Genomic DNA, 15,111 nt, shown 5'->3' on the forward strand with positions numbered 1-15,111 from the left:
TGCATGGCTGCATTGTTTGTGGCTGCGTACGTTAAAACATCTCCAGACGGAACGAAGCCGAAATACAGCTTGACGTTTAGCACAGTCCAATACGCCGAACTTCACGCAGCTGTGGAGTAGTGTAAATTGTTGTCCAAAACACGCCTAAAGTACATCATTTCCCTCTATTGTTTTGTCAGTTATCGTAAATTATTTCCATTCCTGACAGTCCAGAAGGACATAGTTGCTTTAGTTTGATTACATTTGAAGCAGACGGGCTTGTTCGCTAGACCACGTTTTGCACCGGCAAACTAGCACCATGTTGACAAACAAAGTGTTTATGAAAAAAACCAAGCGCGGTAACATTCTGAAAATTGTCCGCGAGCACTACCTGCGGGATGATATCTGGTGCGGTTCTGCAGTCTGCCATAAGTGCCCTTTGGAAGAGAATGCAGTACTGCTCGAGGACGTTCCGAAATCCGTAAGCGACCGGTTTACCTTTCCGCACTATCTGCTGCTGGATACGAATATTATACTCTACCAGATGGATCTGCTAGAGGAGAGTGCAATCCAGAACGTGATCATTCTCAACACGGTGCTGGATGAGGTGAAGCATCGGAGCGCAGTAATTTATAAGCGTTTGCGGGCGATACTGTCTAATCCAGAGCGAAAGTTCTACACCTTCGTCAACGAACATCACAAGGATACGTACGTGGAGCGTATGCCCGGTGAATCGGCAAACGATCGAAATGATCGTATGATACGAACGGCGACGGAATGGTACGAGAAACATCTACGTCAGGAAAAGGGAAAAAATGCACATATTCGTATCGTACTGCTATCGGACGATGCAGATAATAGGGCCAAAGCGGCCGACCTCGGTCTGAGCACGTGTTCCGCTGCCGAATACATGGAAGCTGCTAAGGAGAATTACGCTCATCTGCTTGACAAGATTGCTCAGCGTGAGGTAGTTTGCGCATCGAAAGATCCACTCTTTCCATCGCATCTGACCGTTATGCAGGTGCACGAAGGCATCAAGAATGGAAAGTTGATGCAGGGTGGTTTTTTGGCATCGCGAGAAAATTACCTCGAAGGGTATGTGCGGGTTGAAGGCATTGAGAAAGCGGTACTCATTCAGGGACGTATGAATCTGAACCGTGCCGTCGATGGGGATGTAGTGGCCATCGAAATGCTGCCCGAGAGTGAATGGAAAGCCCCGAGCGATGTGGTGCTAGTGGATGAACAGAACGATCCGGGTGATATGGTAGAACCGGATCCGACATTCAGCGTGAAACCACAGGCAGAGCGTGAACCAACAGCAAAGATAGTTGGCATTATTAAACGGAAATGGCGCCAGTACTGTGGAATACTGATACCCAGTCATATCCAGGGCTCAACACGCCACATTTTTGTACCGGCGGAACGGAAAATTCCACGTATTCGCATCGAAACGCGTCAGGCAGCGACGCTCTTATCCCAGCGTATCATAGTTGCGATAGACCAGTGGCCACGACATTCGCGCTATCCACAGGGTCATTTCGTGCGTGCTCTCGGACCGATCGGTTCGAAGGAAACGGAAAATGAAGTTATTTTGCTGGAGCATGACGTGCCGCACAATCGTTTCTCGGAGGATGTACTCGCCTGCTTGCCGCAGATGCCATGGGTAATCAGAGATGAAGATTTAAAGCGCCGTGTAGATTTGCGTGGCATTACCATCTGCTCAGTGGATCCGCCCGGATGTACGGATATTGATGATGCGCTGCACGCACGCCGCCTACCTAATGGGAACATTGAAGTGGGAGTTCACATTGCGGACGTTAGTCACTTCATTCGACCGGGCACAGCGCTCGACCGGGAAGCTGCGGGTCGAGCCACAACCGTTTATTTGGTCGATAAGCGTATCGATATGGTGCCGGAGTTGCTCAGTTCCAACCTTTGCTCGCTGCGCGGTGGTGAGGAACGATTCGCATTTTCCTGTATCTGGGAGCTGGACGATGAGGCAAACATAAAGCACACAAAGTACCACAAAAGTGTGATCAAGTCGAAAAATGCACTCACGTACGAAGAGGCACAAATCATCATCGATGATGCGAAGCAAACCAATGAGGTGGCCACTTCATTGCGAATGCTGAACAGCCTCGCTAAAATCTTGAAAAAACGGCGCACGGAGAAAGGGGCCCTGGTATTGGCTTCGCCGGAAATTCGTTTCCACGTAGATAGCGAGACGCATGATCCAATCGACGTGAAGGCTAAGCAACTGCTGGAAACGAACTCGATGGTGGAGGAATTCATGCTGCTCGCGAACGTTTCGGTAGCGGAGAAGATCGAAAAAGAGTTTCCCGAGTGTGCGATGTTACGTCGCCATCCGTGTCCTCCCCAATCGAACTACGAGCCACTGGTTAAGGCTGCACAGCATCAGGGCTTTGAGATTGTAACGACAAGCGGTAAGGAACTGGCAACCAGCTTAGACAATGCAGTAAAGCGCGACAATCCATACTTCAACACCATGCTGCGCATACTGGCCACGCGTTGCATGATGCAAGCCGTCTACTTCATCAGTGGCACTTTGCAGCAGGATGAATTTTTCCACTATGGTCTGGCGGCTCCAATCTACACCCACTTTACGTCTCCGATTCGTCGTTATGCTGACATCATTGTGCACCGTCTGCTAGCGGCTTGCATCGGTGCTGATTCTACCTACCCAGAGCTGCTGGACAAAAAGATTAACTCTAACCTGTGCAACAATCTAAACTACCGCAACCGAATGGCGCAGTACGCCGGTAGAGCGTCTGTTGCTCTACACACTCATCTGTTCTTCCGCAAGCGATCGGAGGATGAGCAAGCGTACATCTTATTCATTCGGAAGAACGCCCTCCAGATACTGGTGCCAAAGTATGGATTCGAGGGTACGATTTACGTGACGGGGCGAAATAACGAAGAAATCAAGACGGGCGTACGGTTCGTGTACGACGAAGAACGACAGACGCAGCGTTGTGGAAATGTCGTATTCCGGGCGTTCGATCCCGTCGTAGTACGGTTAAGCTTGGATTCGACAAATGTGCAGCACGAGAAGCTTGTGTTTGAACTGGTGGAACCATACATTGAAGGGTTCAGCATAAAACCAGACGGCATGGAAGATGAAGCACCGAAAAGGAAAAGCGATCAGACTCCTACGAAATCGAAGAAGAGTAAAAAAGCTAAGTAAGTCGAATGTTGATGTAAGAAGTTTCTGCCGTACACCCGGGGGTTTTGAATAAATCGTAATAAAATAACAAAAAAATTGTTCGTCCTTTTTTCACAAAAATTATCTTTTGTCTCCTGTTTTCCCGTTCATGATTAAACACGTCATCGTTTCACGTGGTCAGGTCCAACGACTCCAGCAGGTTGAATTCACATATTCCAACCATCGTATCCTTTTGGTCCACTGGGCGGATCAAACTTGTTGGAGGCGGAATGGTAGTTGGGTCCTTAGAACTAAAAATGGTCACACTGTGGCTTGATTCCACATATTATCCGATCCGTGTGTACGATGCTCACAGATGTGATTTCAAAACAGCTATGATTCATACTGTTTTATATAACCTTTTACATTACTTACTCTACACAAAAAGCAACCAAATAAGTTGTGTATTACATCTTAATTATACTATATTTTTGGCATAACTTGAAAACTAAACAGTTCCTGTTGACCATACACAAACTGTCTGCCTTTGTCTTTCACAGTCCCCCACAGAGGATGTCTCGTTTGTTTTTATGTTGCTCGTTTTGCTTAGGTTTAATAAATATCATCTTAGATGTTAACACACATGCATATACATATCTGCGCCCGGTTTCGTTTGTGTTGTGTCCGTGGTCAAGTTGTCTTTTTAGTTCGTGAAAGGTTTCACTAAAGAGGCTCGCATTTGGAAGGCCGCAGCAAACATTATTATGGCTTTTTTTCTTTTAAAATTTTAAACATCTGTCTCTTAATGCATCTCAAAGGACCATCGATGAATCCTACCACCATTTCACAATTCAACGCATTAGTTAATTTAAAAAAAAAGCCACTTTCACGGTGTTTGTCATCGATCAACATCCAGCTCCATTAATGGATCATTTGAAGGAGAGTTATAAAACATCAAAAATGTGTAAATTGTTTAAAAAATAAACTCAACAAACGAACTTCTGTAATTAACGTGTAACTTTCGCTATATATGCAAGCATGCACAACTAATTGTCTTTGTCCTTTCCTTTAGTGCGCGTAATTTATATTACCAAAAAATCATTCAAAAACCACACGTGAAAACATTTGAATAGCTTAAAAACCATGTGCGATTCTGTGCCCTATACTATCCACTCAATATGCTTTTATATAGTAATATGCATGTGTAAAATATCTATAACGTTTTTTGTTTTGTTTTATATTACTTTCCATTATTTTCCTTTCCCCTCATGCGCCTCTTGACATAGGTGACTTAGCCGTTTTGTATGTCTTTCCACGATTTGTGACAATTTGTTGGTCGTTTTGCGTTTTTTTATGTACAGCTGTTACAAAATATGTTTCTTTTTTGTTCACTATCGTCCCTACACACTAGTTGTCTCCTTTAGCGGAATCATTCGGCCAGCTGATGAAGAATGTAATATCACAAATAAAATGCTTACTGATTACTGATATGACAAAGAGACCATCATCGGTGCGTTTCGTTTGCTTAATCGCAACAAAAACAAACGCATATAAAATATATCCTGAGCGTAACAAATTAACCTAATCGAAACAGGATGGCAAAGTTGGAAAGCTAAAGCATGTTAAGCGCGCTTTCTAGTGGATGAACGCTTGGTTAAATCGATCACCGATACGCATGATACGTACGCGATCCAGCATTGGTGTGGTTGTTGAGGATTGCATATTTAAAAAAAGGTTTACTAAACGAATTCCAAGGGTAATAATCGCACGTGCGACGACCGACAAAACGATGAACGATGGAAGCATGGTGCTGGTACAAAATCTACTCGACCCGGAAATGAAACGTTAACTGTTTGCTTGTAGTGGCCACTCAGGCATCGTCCGTTGATCTATTCATCCTGCTGCAGGTTAAATCGTCCGACCGTACGGTAGCATACCCATCGAAACGCCGTCCGCATACGACCGCAGATCCACGGACAAAGTCCACCGGCAGTTAGAATTTGCGAGCACCAGTACTTCAAATAATCGGTAAAGTTGGTGGTTAAGGAGATATAAACACAGAAAAACAAGTTCATAATAAAAAGTTCTTTAAAAAAGAAACAAATTTAAAAAAACACACAAACAAGATTAGTTGAAACATTTGAAAAGGATATTATAAACTCCATGGCGAATGGCCCCCATTAATGTAGGACACGTAGGTGAAACCATCTTTGCATTTACCGCGTATCGAGTAGTAGTAAGGCAAAAAGGAATGAAGGACAAACCTAAAATGCACAAAGGAAAGTGAGTGAGCCAAGTGAATCATACGCTCCTGGTCGAATCTTTTAACTTACCCTCTTCGTTCGTAGAAAAGTATGGCGGTACGATTCGTGGTTAGTACGTGCAGAAATATTGCCTTCACTTTGTGCCGCTCCGCAGTCGTTAGGTGGTTGATTAGGGAATCGAGCAACAGCGAACCAATACCGTTTTGGCGGTACTTTCGATGTACTCCCAACGACAAAATGTACCCAATCTCTGCATCCCGACCCATCGATTCCGGAAGAATGCCCCGATCCTGTGGACGGAACAAAGCGCACTATTTGCGAGTAACGTTACGAAACAAGCGTGCCACACTCGATACGAACAGATTACCTCTTTGTTAAGCTTGCTGTACGATTTGATCTCCGCCACGATTAGCCCAATGATGCTGAAGTTGTAAATGGCTGCCAGCGCGAAAAAGCGCGTACTGGACGTAATGTCCACGTACCACGAAAGAGGATAATCGATGGGGAACCAATCCTGACACAAGGTCCGTACCTCCTCGAGATCGTCCGGGCAGAGAAAGCGTAGCTGCACATCGTTCGCTGAACACAGTGGTACCGACGGATATTCGTATGAGTTATGAAGACGCTCGTTGTTTTTTGTGCTGCCAAGGTGGTTCACTGGAAACCTACGGTGAGAAGAAACCGTACATATTATTGCATGAACGGACATTACACACCATATCTAGAATGACCTTCGCCGAGAGGGAGCTTACGAAACTTTTAACCGGATGTGGTGGTATGTGCAGTGCGCACCACAAGCGTTACTACCTACTAGATAAGATTAACGTAGCGAAACACTTCAATGAACATCGCACATGTGATATTCAATCCACAGTAAGCCATGTAATATAACACTGTTGGTGAGTTGGAATTGCAAACGCGTTAGCAGCTCATTACGGCCGGGAAGTGTTTTTCATTTCCATTTGACCTGGGAAACTACATTTCTTGTAGTTTCATGCCATAAAATATTCATATAGTTATAGCGTTCTTTACAAGGTACACCGATGTACCACCATCGTGTTCCCCAAAATGAACATAGGTCATTGAACGCCTTTACTTGCCTTCCCGCTCGGTGTTAGGGAGTGCATTATCAGTTAGTTCCGATTTATGCAAACATTGACGACACCAGCAGGCTGCCAGGCAACCGCCCATAAACCTTAATTGCATTCTCGAGCGCAGCGCCAGAGTTGAACATTGCTCACGTCGACGCCGTAACAAAGACCCGTGTTTAATGGGCAAATATTTGCTCGAATAGTTTTGAAATCTACTCTCCTGCTGCGTAAGCGGAACGTTTCTCGCGTGCATGTGCCCCGTTCCTTCCTTGTTTTTACTTTGCAGCAAAAGGTAAACAAATACTGCAGCACAGCGAAATTTCACACAAAACCTGGCAGCCAGCGGCTACCTGGACAGGAAGGCTGGATGTAGCTTTATTTAATTTCGTACAAATTAAACCGTTGAGCCACTCCTAGAGAACTGTATGCAAGTAGAAACAAAGGAATGAACAGTATTATTCTTACCAAGTAAATGATTGAGCCATCGAAGCAGTTGCTGTGGCCGAACACGTCTTGTCGTTTTGCACACCGTTCTATGGCGGAAGCTTTTGCACGCACTTGGAAACTCTTTGAACTCACGCTGCGCTACCGTTAGCACATTTCCTATGGTATCGTATGCACCTACATTCAGCCAGACGTTTTCGAGTGCCCATCGTAACACTATTTATTATCTCACACACCGTCGTCTCGCAGCACAATCACAATCTTCTTGATGCTGATGACATATTTTTTTACTATTGATGCACAGCAGATATCAACGGTTTCCTGTTCGTTATACTCGCAATCCACCGTTTCAATGGGAACGTTGTTCGATGCAGCACAAGATTTGGAGTCCTTCGCGGCCAATAAAACTATGCTGCGGTTGAGCAGTTAATCAAAATCAATTAAATTTCGATTCTATACAGTGAGAGTGGCTTGACAGTTGACCTTGTTTTGGATTTTTGCAGCCCGCCGTAGACTGTCCATATCGGGTGATGCACAACTTGATGTGATGTTGTTTGTCTCTCTGTTTCTCTAGTTTGATTTATGTACACAAATCACGATGACGTCATCTGATGGTGAAATGCAACGAAGAACAGGTGTTCGGCTGGGGATTTCAAGATTCATATGGTTTCGCGTTATCGCACATAATCATTAGACCGCGGATATACCTGCATAAACGTGATCTAATCTATTATCGCGAAACAAATTCAATGTTCCGAAAAAAGTACCACCAACAAAGTCATTAATATTCTTCAGTAATGTTGAGCTTTAAACTCAAACAACTTCATGGAATTTAAAAATTCAATCAATATGTCTGCTTTTATCTTGAGTTATTGACAATCTATTTTCGCGTATTGATGTTAATTTGTTTTTTTTTTTTGTATTGCTACAATTGTTTACAAGATCGTCTCTGCCCAAAACCAGTTGAAATGAAATCTATGACAGACACTTTTCAAATAGTTCAACAAAACGTGTAGTCACCCCTTCACACATGTTTCAGCTGTCAAAATACACTCTGTTCTCACCTTCCTGTAGGTGACCCATATACCTTGTTCGATTGTTTCAGCAGCCGGGTTGCGCTCGTCGTTTACAGCGCTTTGATACGTTATTTAAAAAATACTTATTTTGATCAATTTACATTCATTGCTTTATAGTCTTAGTTTTACACGATACACACCATGGACGACATCAATGGAGATATCATGTAAGTAGGATGGATAATTGGAAAGATATGTGTTATGCATGATTGCCGCCCGTTTGGCTTTGTTTACGTCAACATAACCTCGTTTGATTCAATGTCCACTGTGTTGCAAACCTCATCCTTCTAGCCAGTGGAGAAAATTGTGGCAGTTTGTTTCTGGCATACACTACGGCACACCGAATGCGGATGTGAAAGAGAAACTATTTCAAGTGTCCAAGGAACTGGTCGACGGTATACTGCACTACAAAAAGCCAAGCAAAGCATCGGAGCAAAAGCTGCAAAAGTTAATCAAAGATAGAAACCAGCTGAAGCTACAACCTTTCGCAAACAAATTGCATCAATATTTGGTAAGTGAGACATAATGGGAAAGTTGTAGCTTTACGGCATATTCATTATACTCACCAAACAGGACATTGATGCCGTGCAATCATGGCAAATACTGTGCTACTATTTGGTGAACGAGTATCGTGGGGCGGCCACCGCACTGGCCGAGTACATTTCCACGGAAACATCGATGGTGAAACTGTTGCACGATATCTGGACATACCACACGCTGGAACGAATGGTGCAACTGAAGGTGATGAAAAACATGCTGGAATACTTCCACTCGGGAACGCACCCATACTCGAAGGAGTATCGTGAGGTGGTGGAGCGAATGGGTTTACCAGCGCTTAGAAAATCATACCTCACACAGCTAACGCACCTGATCGCCGATCCGCCAACTACGCAGAAAACTATCCCCACCGATATTATGCACGGCCAAACGAGGGTCGCTTGCGCTGAACGAAGGCTGCGGGAAACGAACGAAATATTGCAGATTCTGTTGCTGATTGTGCACTACAGTGGCATTAGTCCGGAAGAGTTGGAACAACTGTTTAAACTATTCCGTGAGCATTCGTTCGGCAAGCAGCAGGAATATTTGGATCCCGGATCTGAGATACATTCTGAGCTGGTGAAGCGTATTACCTACAACGAGCTAGCGCTTGTTTTCCGCACTCTCGATCTGTCCGACAAGTTCGATGATGCCGACTGGATCGAGCGCGTGGTGTCGGGGCTGGATGGACCGATGGTATCGCTCCACCAATTTCCCGAGCATGGCCCTCTCCTGCTTGTGTGGATGTTGTTCAACTTTCGTCTACAGCATACGGTAGAGGATGAGGATACGACCAGACGCTACCAGCAGCTGGGATCGCGAGCCATCAAGCTGGGCGTGTTTGAATATCTGCACGCGATCGTATCGCATCCAATGTTCAAGGATCAAAGCCTAACGGCACGCATTGTACGGAAATCCATCTTTAATCATCTCGGGTTTTTGTGCCAACTGTTTGATGCGGACGAATCGATCGCGCATCATAGCAACATTTACGATCTGCTTAGCGAGCTGCTCACCTCACCCACAATCGCTACGGAGTTCTGCAAATTAGAAGATCACCCCATTCGAGCACTCTTTAACATCTGTCTGGAACATTTTCCCGTCGAATTTACACCACTATCGAAGGTGGCGTACGCATTGGCAACGGCGGGATCAACGCAAAACAGTTACATACAGGGGCTGTTGGAAAAGTTACCCGTCTACACGGAACTCTACACTGGTCGCAATCAGTACGAAATCCGGAAAGCATCAACATCGAACGAAGATGAGTTCATTCTGTGCCACGATTACACACCTTCCACAAAGATTAACTTCACCATCGCCCGTGGAACGAAGTTGATCGTGCGCGATATGCAAAATCAGCGCACGTACGTCCACTTCAGCACCAGTTACAACTATTTCAACGCGTTACACCACGAAATTAACGAACTGCTTGAAGATGCTCAAGCAACGAGCACCCTCAACTCGGAACGTGTGCAACGGATTGCGGCCGGATTAAAGTATCTTGCCGTAGCCGTCAGACGCATACAGCAACCGTACGACATTAGCTCGGAGATGGTGCACCCGACGGAGATGGTTTTCGACGTGCTGCTCAAGTTCAAGGCCGTTCCGAATCCACCGATCGACTTGCTGGTGCAATGCATGAACGTATGCACCGCTTTGGTGCCGCTGTTCGAGCAGGAAATATACACGCGCATCATCAATCTAAACATTCTTCCGTCGATTAACAATGCGAACCTTACCTACCAGGACTACGCCAACGGGGTAGGGTACGATTCGAGCCTGGTCGGCTACTATTTAATGAATGTGGAACGCAGTGCTGGCCGCTACCCGATACTGATGGCGTATTTTAATTTTCTCAAAACGTACACCAAGCTGGGCCGCGATAATGTGTTCGGCGTGGAGCTACCGGGCGCAATATTTTTGCTGCGTGAAGTATTGCCGCACGCAAACAACTGGCGCTACGAAACTGGTTCCGATCGGTACCGCGTGCTGGTATCCGTCGTGCAGTACATCTACGAAATTCTGCAGCTAAGCGAAGAGAAGCTGGAAAGCGATTATGCGCGTCGCGTTCTGAGAGATACGTGCGTGTACAGTTTGCTAAACCGCGACAATGGTTTGGTGCTACTAAAGATCGTTGGTCTCGGCAACGGATACCTGCAGGCGGTGATGGAGCGCGAATCGAACTGGATGCTCGTTCCCGAGCAGCAACTGAATTTAATGATTCAGTACTCGATGACGATACTGATGCAAATACTGCGGCTAAAAAAGCATATTCACGAGTACGACCTATCGCCACTGGAATCTGCGATTTACACGCAACCGAAGCAGCGGGATACATTACGCATCATTCCGATGGTAACGGGATACATGAGCAACATTTTTAACCCGCGACTGCCCATCCTGTCCTGCCGCTTGCTGCGAAGATTTGCGATCGAATTTCGTATGTCCCTGTTAGCTTGCTTGGACATGGAACCGGACCAGATACGGCACACGTTCCTGGAACGATTGCATGACGAAATTGAAAGTGACGATTTGAAGCTGGCCGTGCTGGAGTTTGTTGAATCGTGCGTTCACAAGCAGCCGGGACTGACTGAAGCGTTCTTTAAGGTGTACTACGGCAAACCGGACCGACGGTTGCTGATGGCGAAGGATGGTAGTGGGTCAACGGCCACATCAGGCGGTAGTGGAAAAGGCGGTCGCCCAAAAACGATGATCAACGATGGCATACCGACGTACATGGAAGAGTTCCTCGAAGCCATTTCAAACGATCCGGCCAAACTTGCCAGCCCGTTGCTGTCGCGCATTATGTCATTGTTTCATGCGCTTTGGAAAAACAACATGCAAGCGCTTGTGAAGAGTCAGCTTCAGAAAACAAACTTCTGGTCATCGCTCTGCAATCCTCTGTTCAGCGACCAGATAGCGAGCAATATGCGATCGTACAGTCAACTGTTTAACATCCTTGGGATTGAGCTATTTCGCGCTAATTCAGCCGCTGGCATTAAAATGGACCCAGAGCTGGCAAAAGTATTCGAACGATTCACACAAACTTACGGCACGTTCTCGCGCTGGGTTGATATTGTGCTTGATCTTCCGAATGCTTCTACACGGCGCCACAAAGACAAAGATGGCAGCGAGGGAAATGCAAGCGTCAGCGGTGCTGGTAGTGAGGCAGATCAAACGCCCGACTGGTTAGGACGGTTACAATCGTTCAAGGATCTGTTGGTACTAATCGTGCGTAAAAAGGAGCCCGGCATATCTTTGCCCGATCGTTGCAAAACGTATCTTGCCGAACGTTTGCTAGCGGCTTTGGTCGAACGCATCGAACAGACACAGGATATGCGGCCACTGATTGTGCTCTCCGAATTGTATCTGATCGTACTGTCCGATTTTGACCACAAGTACACCGAGGACCCGAACAAGGATGACGAGATGTTGATACGGGCGGAAAAGTTGCTTAGCTTGCTGGCTGTTTCTTACGGCGATATACATCAGAGGGCCAAGGAAGCGCTGCTAGCAATTGGGATAAAAACGGTCGAAATGCAGGCCGATCGTTTGCTGCACAATTGCACGATTGCTGCGGAAATAACGCGCTCGGCCGTCGACATTGCTGGGGAGGAAATATATGCCCTTGAAATGGCAATTCAGGCTCACGGTACGAAGGCAAAAACCGGAAGCGATACGAACGAAGGCAAGCAGTACAATTCGCTCCTGCTAGCCATCAATTTGCTGAAGCAATTGACCACAAGTTTTGATCAACCGGGGGCAGGCTCACCGTCGGTACAACCCAACTCCACACGGTGGGTTAGCTGGTTTGTTAAGGGAAAGCTTTTTCAACGTTTGCTCAGCATCACGGGCACGGTGTTACCAGAATATGCGCGAAAGAAACTAGTTACTGAGCTTTTAAATCTGTTGATTTTGCTTGCCGAAAGCCAATGCTCGGAAGAATTGCTGTACAGTGACGTGGGAGACTATCTGTGGTTGAAGCTGTTGCCACCGAAAGAATTGCTGCAGCGTCCGTATGTTATGGCAAGCGTGAGTTACATCCGTTTCCTTGTTGTATCATTGTTGGTTTGTTATACAATGATGTGTCCTTTTTCTTTCCAGGAAACGCAACCACAATGGCAAACGCAAGATTGGTGGCCGATTTACTCCAAAGGTATACACTTGGTACGAGCGTTGCTGAGCAAACATGGGTATAGATTTTTACGCGATACTATCTTCTTCGTTGGTATTCATGAGGAATACCTGATGGATTCGCTTATGCTTGCCAAACAATCGCTCGAACCAAGCGCTTTCGTACTGATCCTTGAAACGCTCGAACTGCTTTGCACGATGGTACCGTACGAAAAGGAGTGGCGTCTCGAACATAGCCAAAGTTTGCTGAACCTTATGGTAAGATACGCACGGAAGCAACTAAGCGCAACGGTCAATAGTCAATCTGTATGGTTCTGTTTTTATTTCCACACAGCGATGTATCCAGTTTCTTATGGACCATTGCATCTCGCTACTGTACAGACCGAAGATATTGAAGCGTCTCACAACGGGAATGGCGGACAGTGTTGGATTTATCGTGTCCGATCTGGAGATGGATCCAAGCGCTATCGATACATCCGACGAGCTGGTCGATGCGATGAACAATCTTATCGAGATAGTAACCCTGTGCGGCAAATGTTTGCTCTGCTTTAGTCCTCCGCTGTTGGCACTACTGTGCGATGTCGAGTTTATACCGAGCCAGTGGTGTCCACTGATAGAGATACAGTTTGGAGCGCCGAAACTTAGCACGGATAATTATTCGCAGCTGAGCTTTGGGTCGTTGCTGCAAGCGGTTTGCATCTTTACAAAGGTTCTAAATTTGGTAAGTGAATTGGCGAAGATGAGTACCATAGCCACAGGTTAATCATTTTTCATTTCCCATTCTATAGCAACACTATAGTTTCAATGAAACACCGCTGAATGAATTACCAGCTAATGAAGAGCCGGAACAAGACGATACAACGGATGGTACACTTACTATGGGACTTATATCACGAGCAAATCGATCGGCATTAGGAGGAGCAACGTCTCCAGCATCAACGTCGGATGTGTCTCGTACCGGCAAAAGGGCACAATTTGCAAAAACACTGTCAATGACAAGCGTGTCCAGTTACACGTCCAACAATGCCATTACGCTTTCGAACGAGTTGCTCACACATCTGGACAGTAAACGATGTGTCTGTGCACTCGAGTACGTTCTAACGCTACTGACATCGCAGAGTTTGTTTGCGCTGAAAGATACGAACCTTTCCCAGCGCGAGAAGCAGCTAATCAAGCGCGAACTAAGCTCGGAACTGCTGATATTCCATGATTTCGTGAAAAAGCGCGTACTGAAGGACGCAAAATGCATTCTATCACGCAAAAAGCACGGCACAGTACCGATTGTAAACGATCCGTACGTTTCAGCTGACGATGGAAGTATGGATGCGGACATGTCAGATCATTCCACCAGCTCAACTTCCAGCGGTCGATCGAAAGCTTCACAGCAAGCGAAAAAACAAACGAGCACAACTAATGCACAACATTCGATGCGCATTAACGTGGTGCGGAAAATGCACTTACAGCAGCAACAACACCAAGGTGCCACTGAACAATCTGCCACTGGGAGCGGTAATGTAATGAGCCCGATTGCCGGCAGTGCCCATGGTCAAGATGTTGGCCGCAGTTCTTCAACACCGGTGCTGCGAGGCATCCTTAAACCATCGCCATCTGCTTCCATCAAACGAGTTATGTTTGATGATGGGTTAAATAATGAAAATGCCAAAAGCATAGCTTACGTGGAACCAGAAGATGAACCGATATTTTTCGAACCGCAAGAGCCACGCTTTACCGGTCTGTCGCATGTACAGATGGTGGAGGAAGATTACATTCATCTCCTATCGAACGTGTTGCTTATGATAGGACAAAGTGACAACTAAAGAAAAAATGTGCAGAGCATTGTGGCTTGTTGTAAAGATTCTTTTTCGAATAAAATTTTGTAAAATGCATTCAGTATTATTTGGTGTAGTTGTGGCATATTGGCCGTCGTAGAAGAATTTCTGAATTGGAAGCGGAGTTTGATTAAAAGATGATGGAATCACCAAGAAATTATTTACTTTGAGGATCATACAGCATCATGTGGAAACAATAGAAATGATACCAATGGCAATGATCAGAAAATAAAGAAATTCGACTTAGGCCACATGTGCCGGGACTGCAAGTAAACCGTGCATAAAGAAGGCTACTGTCGTTCGAACCAAAATCAATCGAAACGGAAATATGTAACCGTTAATATCAATATGGCTACGAAATAACTTTGCAATTCAGAACAGCATCAGATATCACTATCATTTCTCAAGAGGATTTGGATCGAGAAAGCTTGGAGTATCTACTTTATATCGTACTTCTGTGAACTTTAAGGCACAGTCAAGTTTGGAAGTTTAACCAAGACAGAAAAACTCTACGTGATCAACCACAATTTAAATCTATCCGGTGTTGAATGGATCGATTTCTATTCGATTTATGGAATGCGTCATTTTCAG

The 15,111-nt window shown here is 45.5% G+C and overlaps 3 protein-coding genes across 5 annotated transcripts; 2 read left to right on the top strand and 1 right to left on the bottom strand.

Annotated features, from left to right (window-relative positions):
- Nucleotides 1-74: 74 nt before the first annotated feature.
- LOC125771869 (exosome complex exonuclease RRP44) lies at nt 75-3,283 on the top strand. Its single transcript, XM_049442989.1, has one exon. It carries the CDS (start codon nt 299-301, stop codon nt 3,182-3,184), a length of 2,886 nt encoding a protein of 961 aa, XP_049298946.1. The 5' UTR covers nt 75-298; the 3' UTR covers nt 3,185-3,283.
- Nucleotides 3,284-3,602: 319 nt separating this feature from the next.
- On the bottom strand, nt 3,603-7,699 carry LOC125771898 (N-alpha-acetyltransferase 60). Of its 3 annotated transcripts, none has more exons than XM_049443053.1 (5): nt 6,963-7,694; nt 5,774-6,071; nt 5,476-5,717; nt 5,296-5,406; nt 3,603-5,170 (listed from the first exon to the last, which is right to left on the bottom strand). In XM_049443053.1, the coding sequence occupies exons 1-5, from the start codon at nt 6,980-6,982 to the stop codon at nt 5,032-5,034; spliced, it is 810 nt and encodes a 269-aa protein (XP_049299010.1). In that variant the 5' UTR covers nt 6,983-7,694; the 3' UTR covers nt 3,603-5,031. The 3 variants fall into 3 exon arrangements, with proteins under 3 accessions (XP_049299010.1, XP_049299011.1, XP_049299012.1); XM_049443054.1 differs by having other exon boundaries at nt 5,476-5,696; nt 6,963-7,483; XM_049443055.1 differs by having other exon boundaries at nt 5,021-5,154; nt 6,963-7,699.
- A 310-nt stretch (nt 7,700-8,009) lies between these two features.
- LOC125771862 (nucleoporin Nup188) lies at nt 8,010-14,584 on the top strand. The gene is made up of 6 exons (XM_049442957.1): nt 8,010-8,184; nt 8,309-8,528; nt 8,591-12,589; nt 12,662-12,949; nt 13,026-13,412; nt 13,480-14,584. Exons 1-6 carry the CDS (start codon nt 8,159-8,161, stop codon nt 14,506-14,508), a joined length of 5,949 nt encoding a protein of 1,982 aa, XP_049298914.1. The 5' UTR covers nt 8,010-8,158; the 3' UTR covers nt 14,509-14,584.
- Nucleotides 14,585-15,111: the final 527 nt, after the last annotated feature.

This window comes from Anopheles funestus, chromosome 3RL (genome assembly GCF_943734845.2).
Source record: "Anopheles funestus chromosome 3RL, idAnoFuneDA-416_04, whole genome shotgun sequence".
Classification (NCBI taxonomy): domain Eukaryota; kingdom Metazoa; phylum Arthropoda; class Insecta; order Diptera; family Culicidae; genus Anopheles; species Anopheles funestus.

Coding starts and splice junctions, on each gene's coding strand:
- LOC125771869 (XM_049442989.1), top strand. CDS start 299: ATGTTGACAAACAAAGTGTTTATGAAAAAAACCAAGCGCGGTAACATT.
- LOC125771898 (XM_049443053.1), bottom strand. CDS start 6,982: ATGGCTCAATCATTTACTTG. Junction 6,072..6,962: donor ATGGCTCAATCATTTACTTG/GTAAGAATAATA, acceptor TTCTCACCGTAG/GTTTCCAGTGAACCACCTTG. Junction 5,171..5,295: donor CATTCGCCATGGAGTTTATA/ATATCCTTTTCA, acceptor CACCAACTTTAC/CGATTATTTGAAGTACTGGT.
- LOC125771862 (XM_049442957.1), top strand. CDS start 8,159: ATGGACGACATCAATGGAGATATCAT. Junction 8,185..8,308: donor GACATCAATGGAGATATCAT/GTAAGTAGGATG, acceptor TCATCCTTCTAG/CCAGTGGAGAAAATTGTGGC. Junction 12,950..13,025: donor AAAGTTTGCTGAACCTTATG/GTAAGATACGCA, acceptor ATTTCCACACAG/CGATGTATCCAGTTTCTTAT.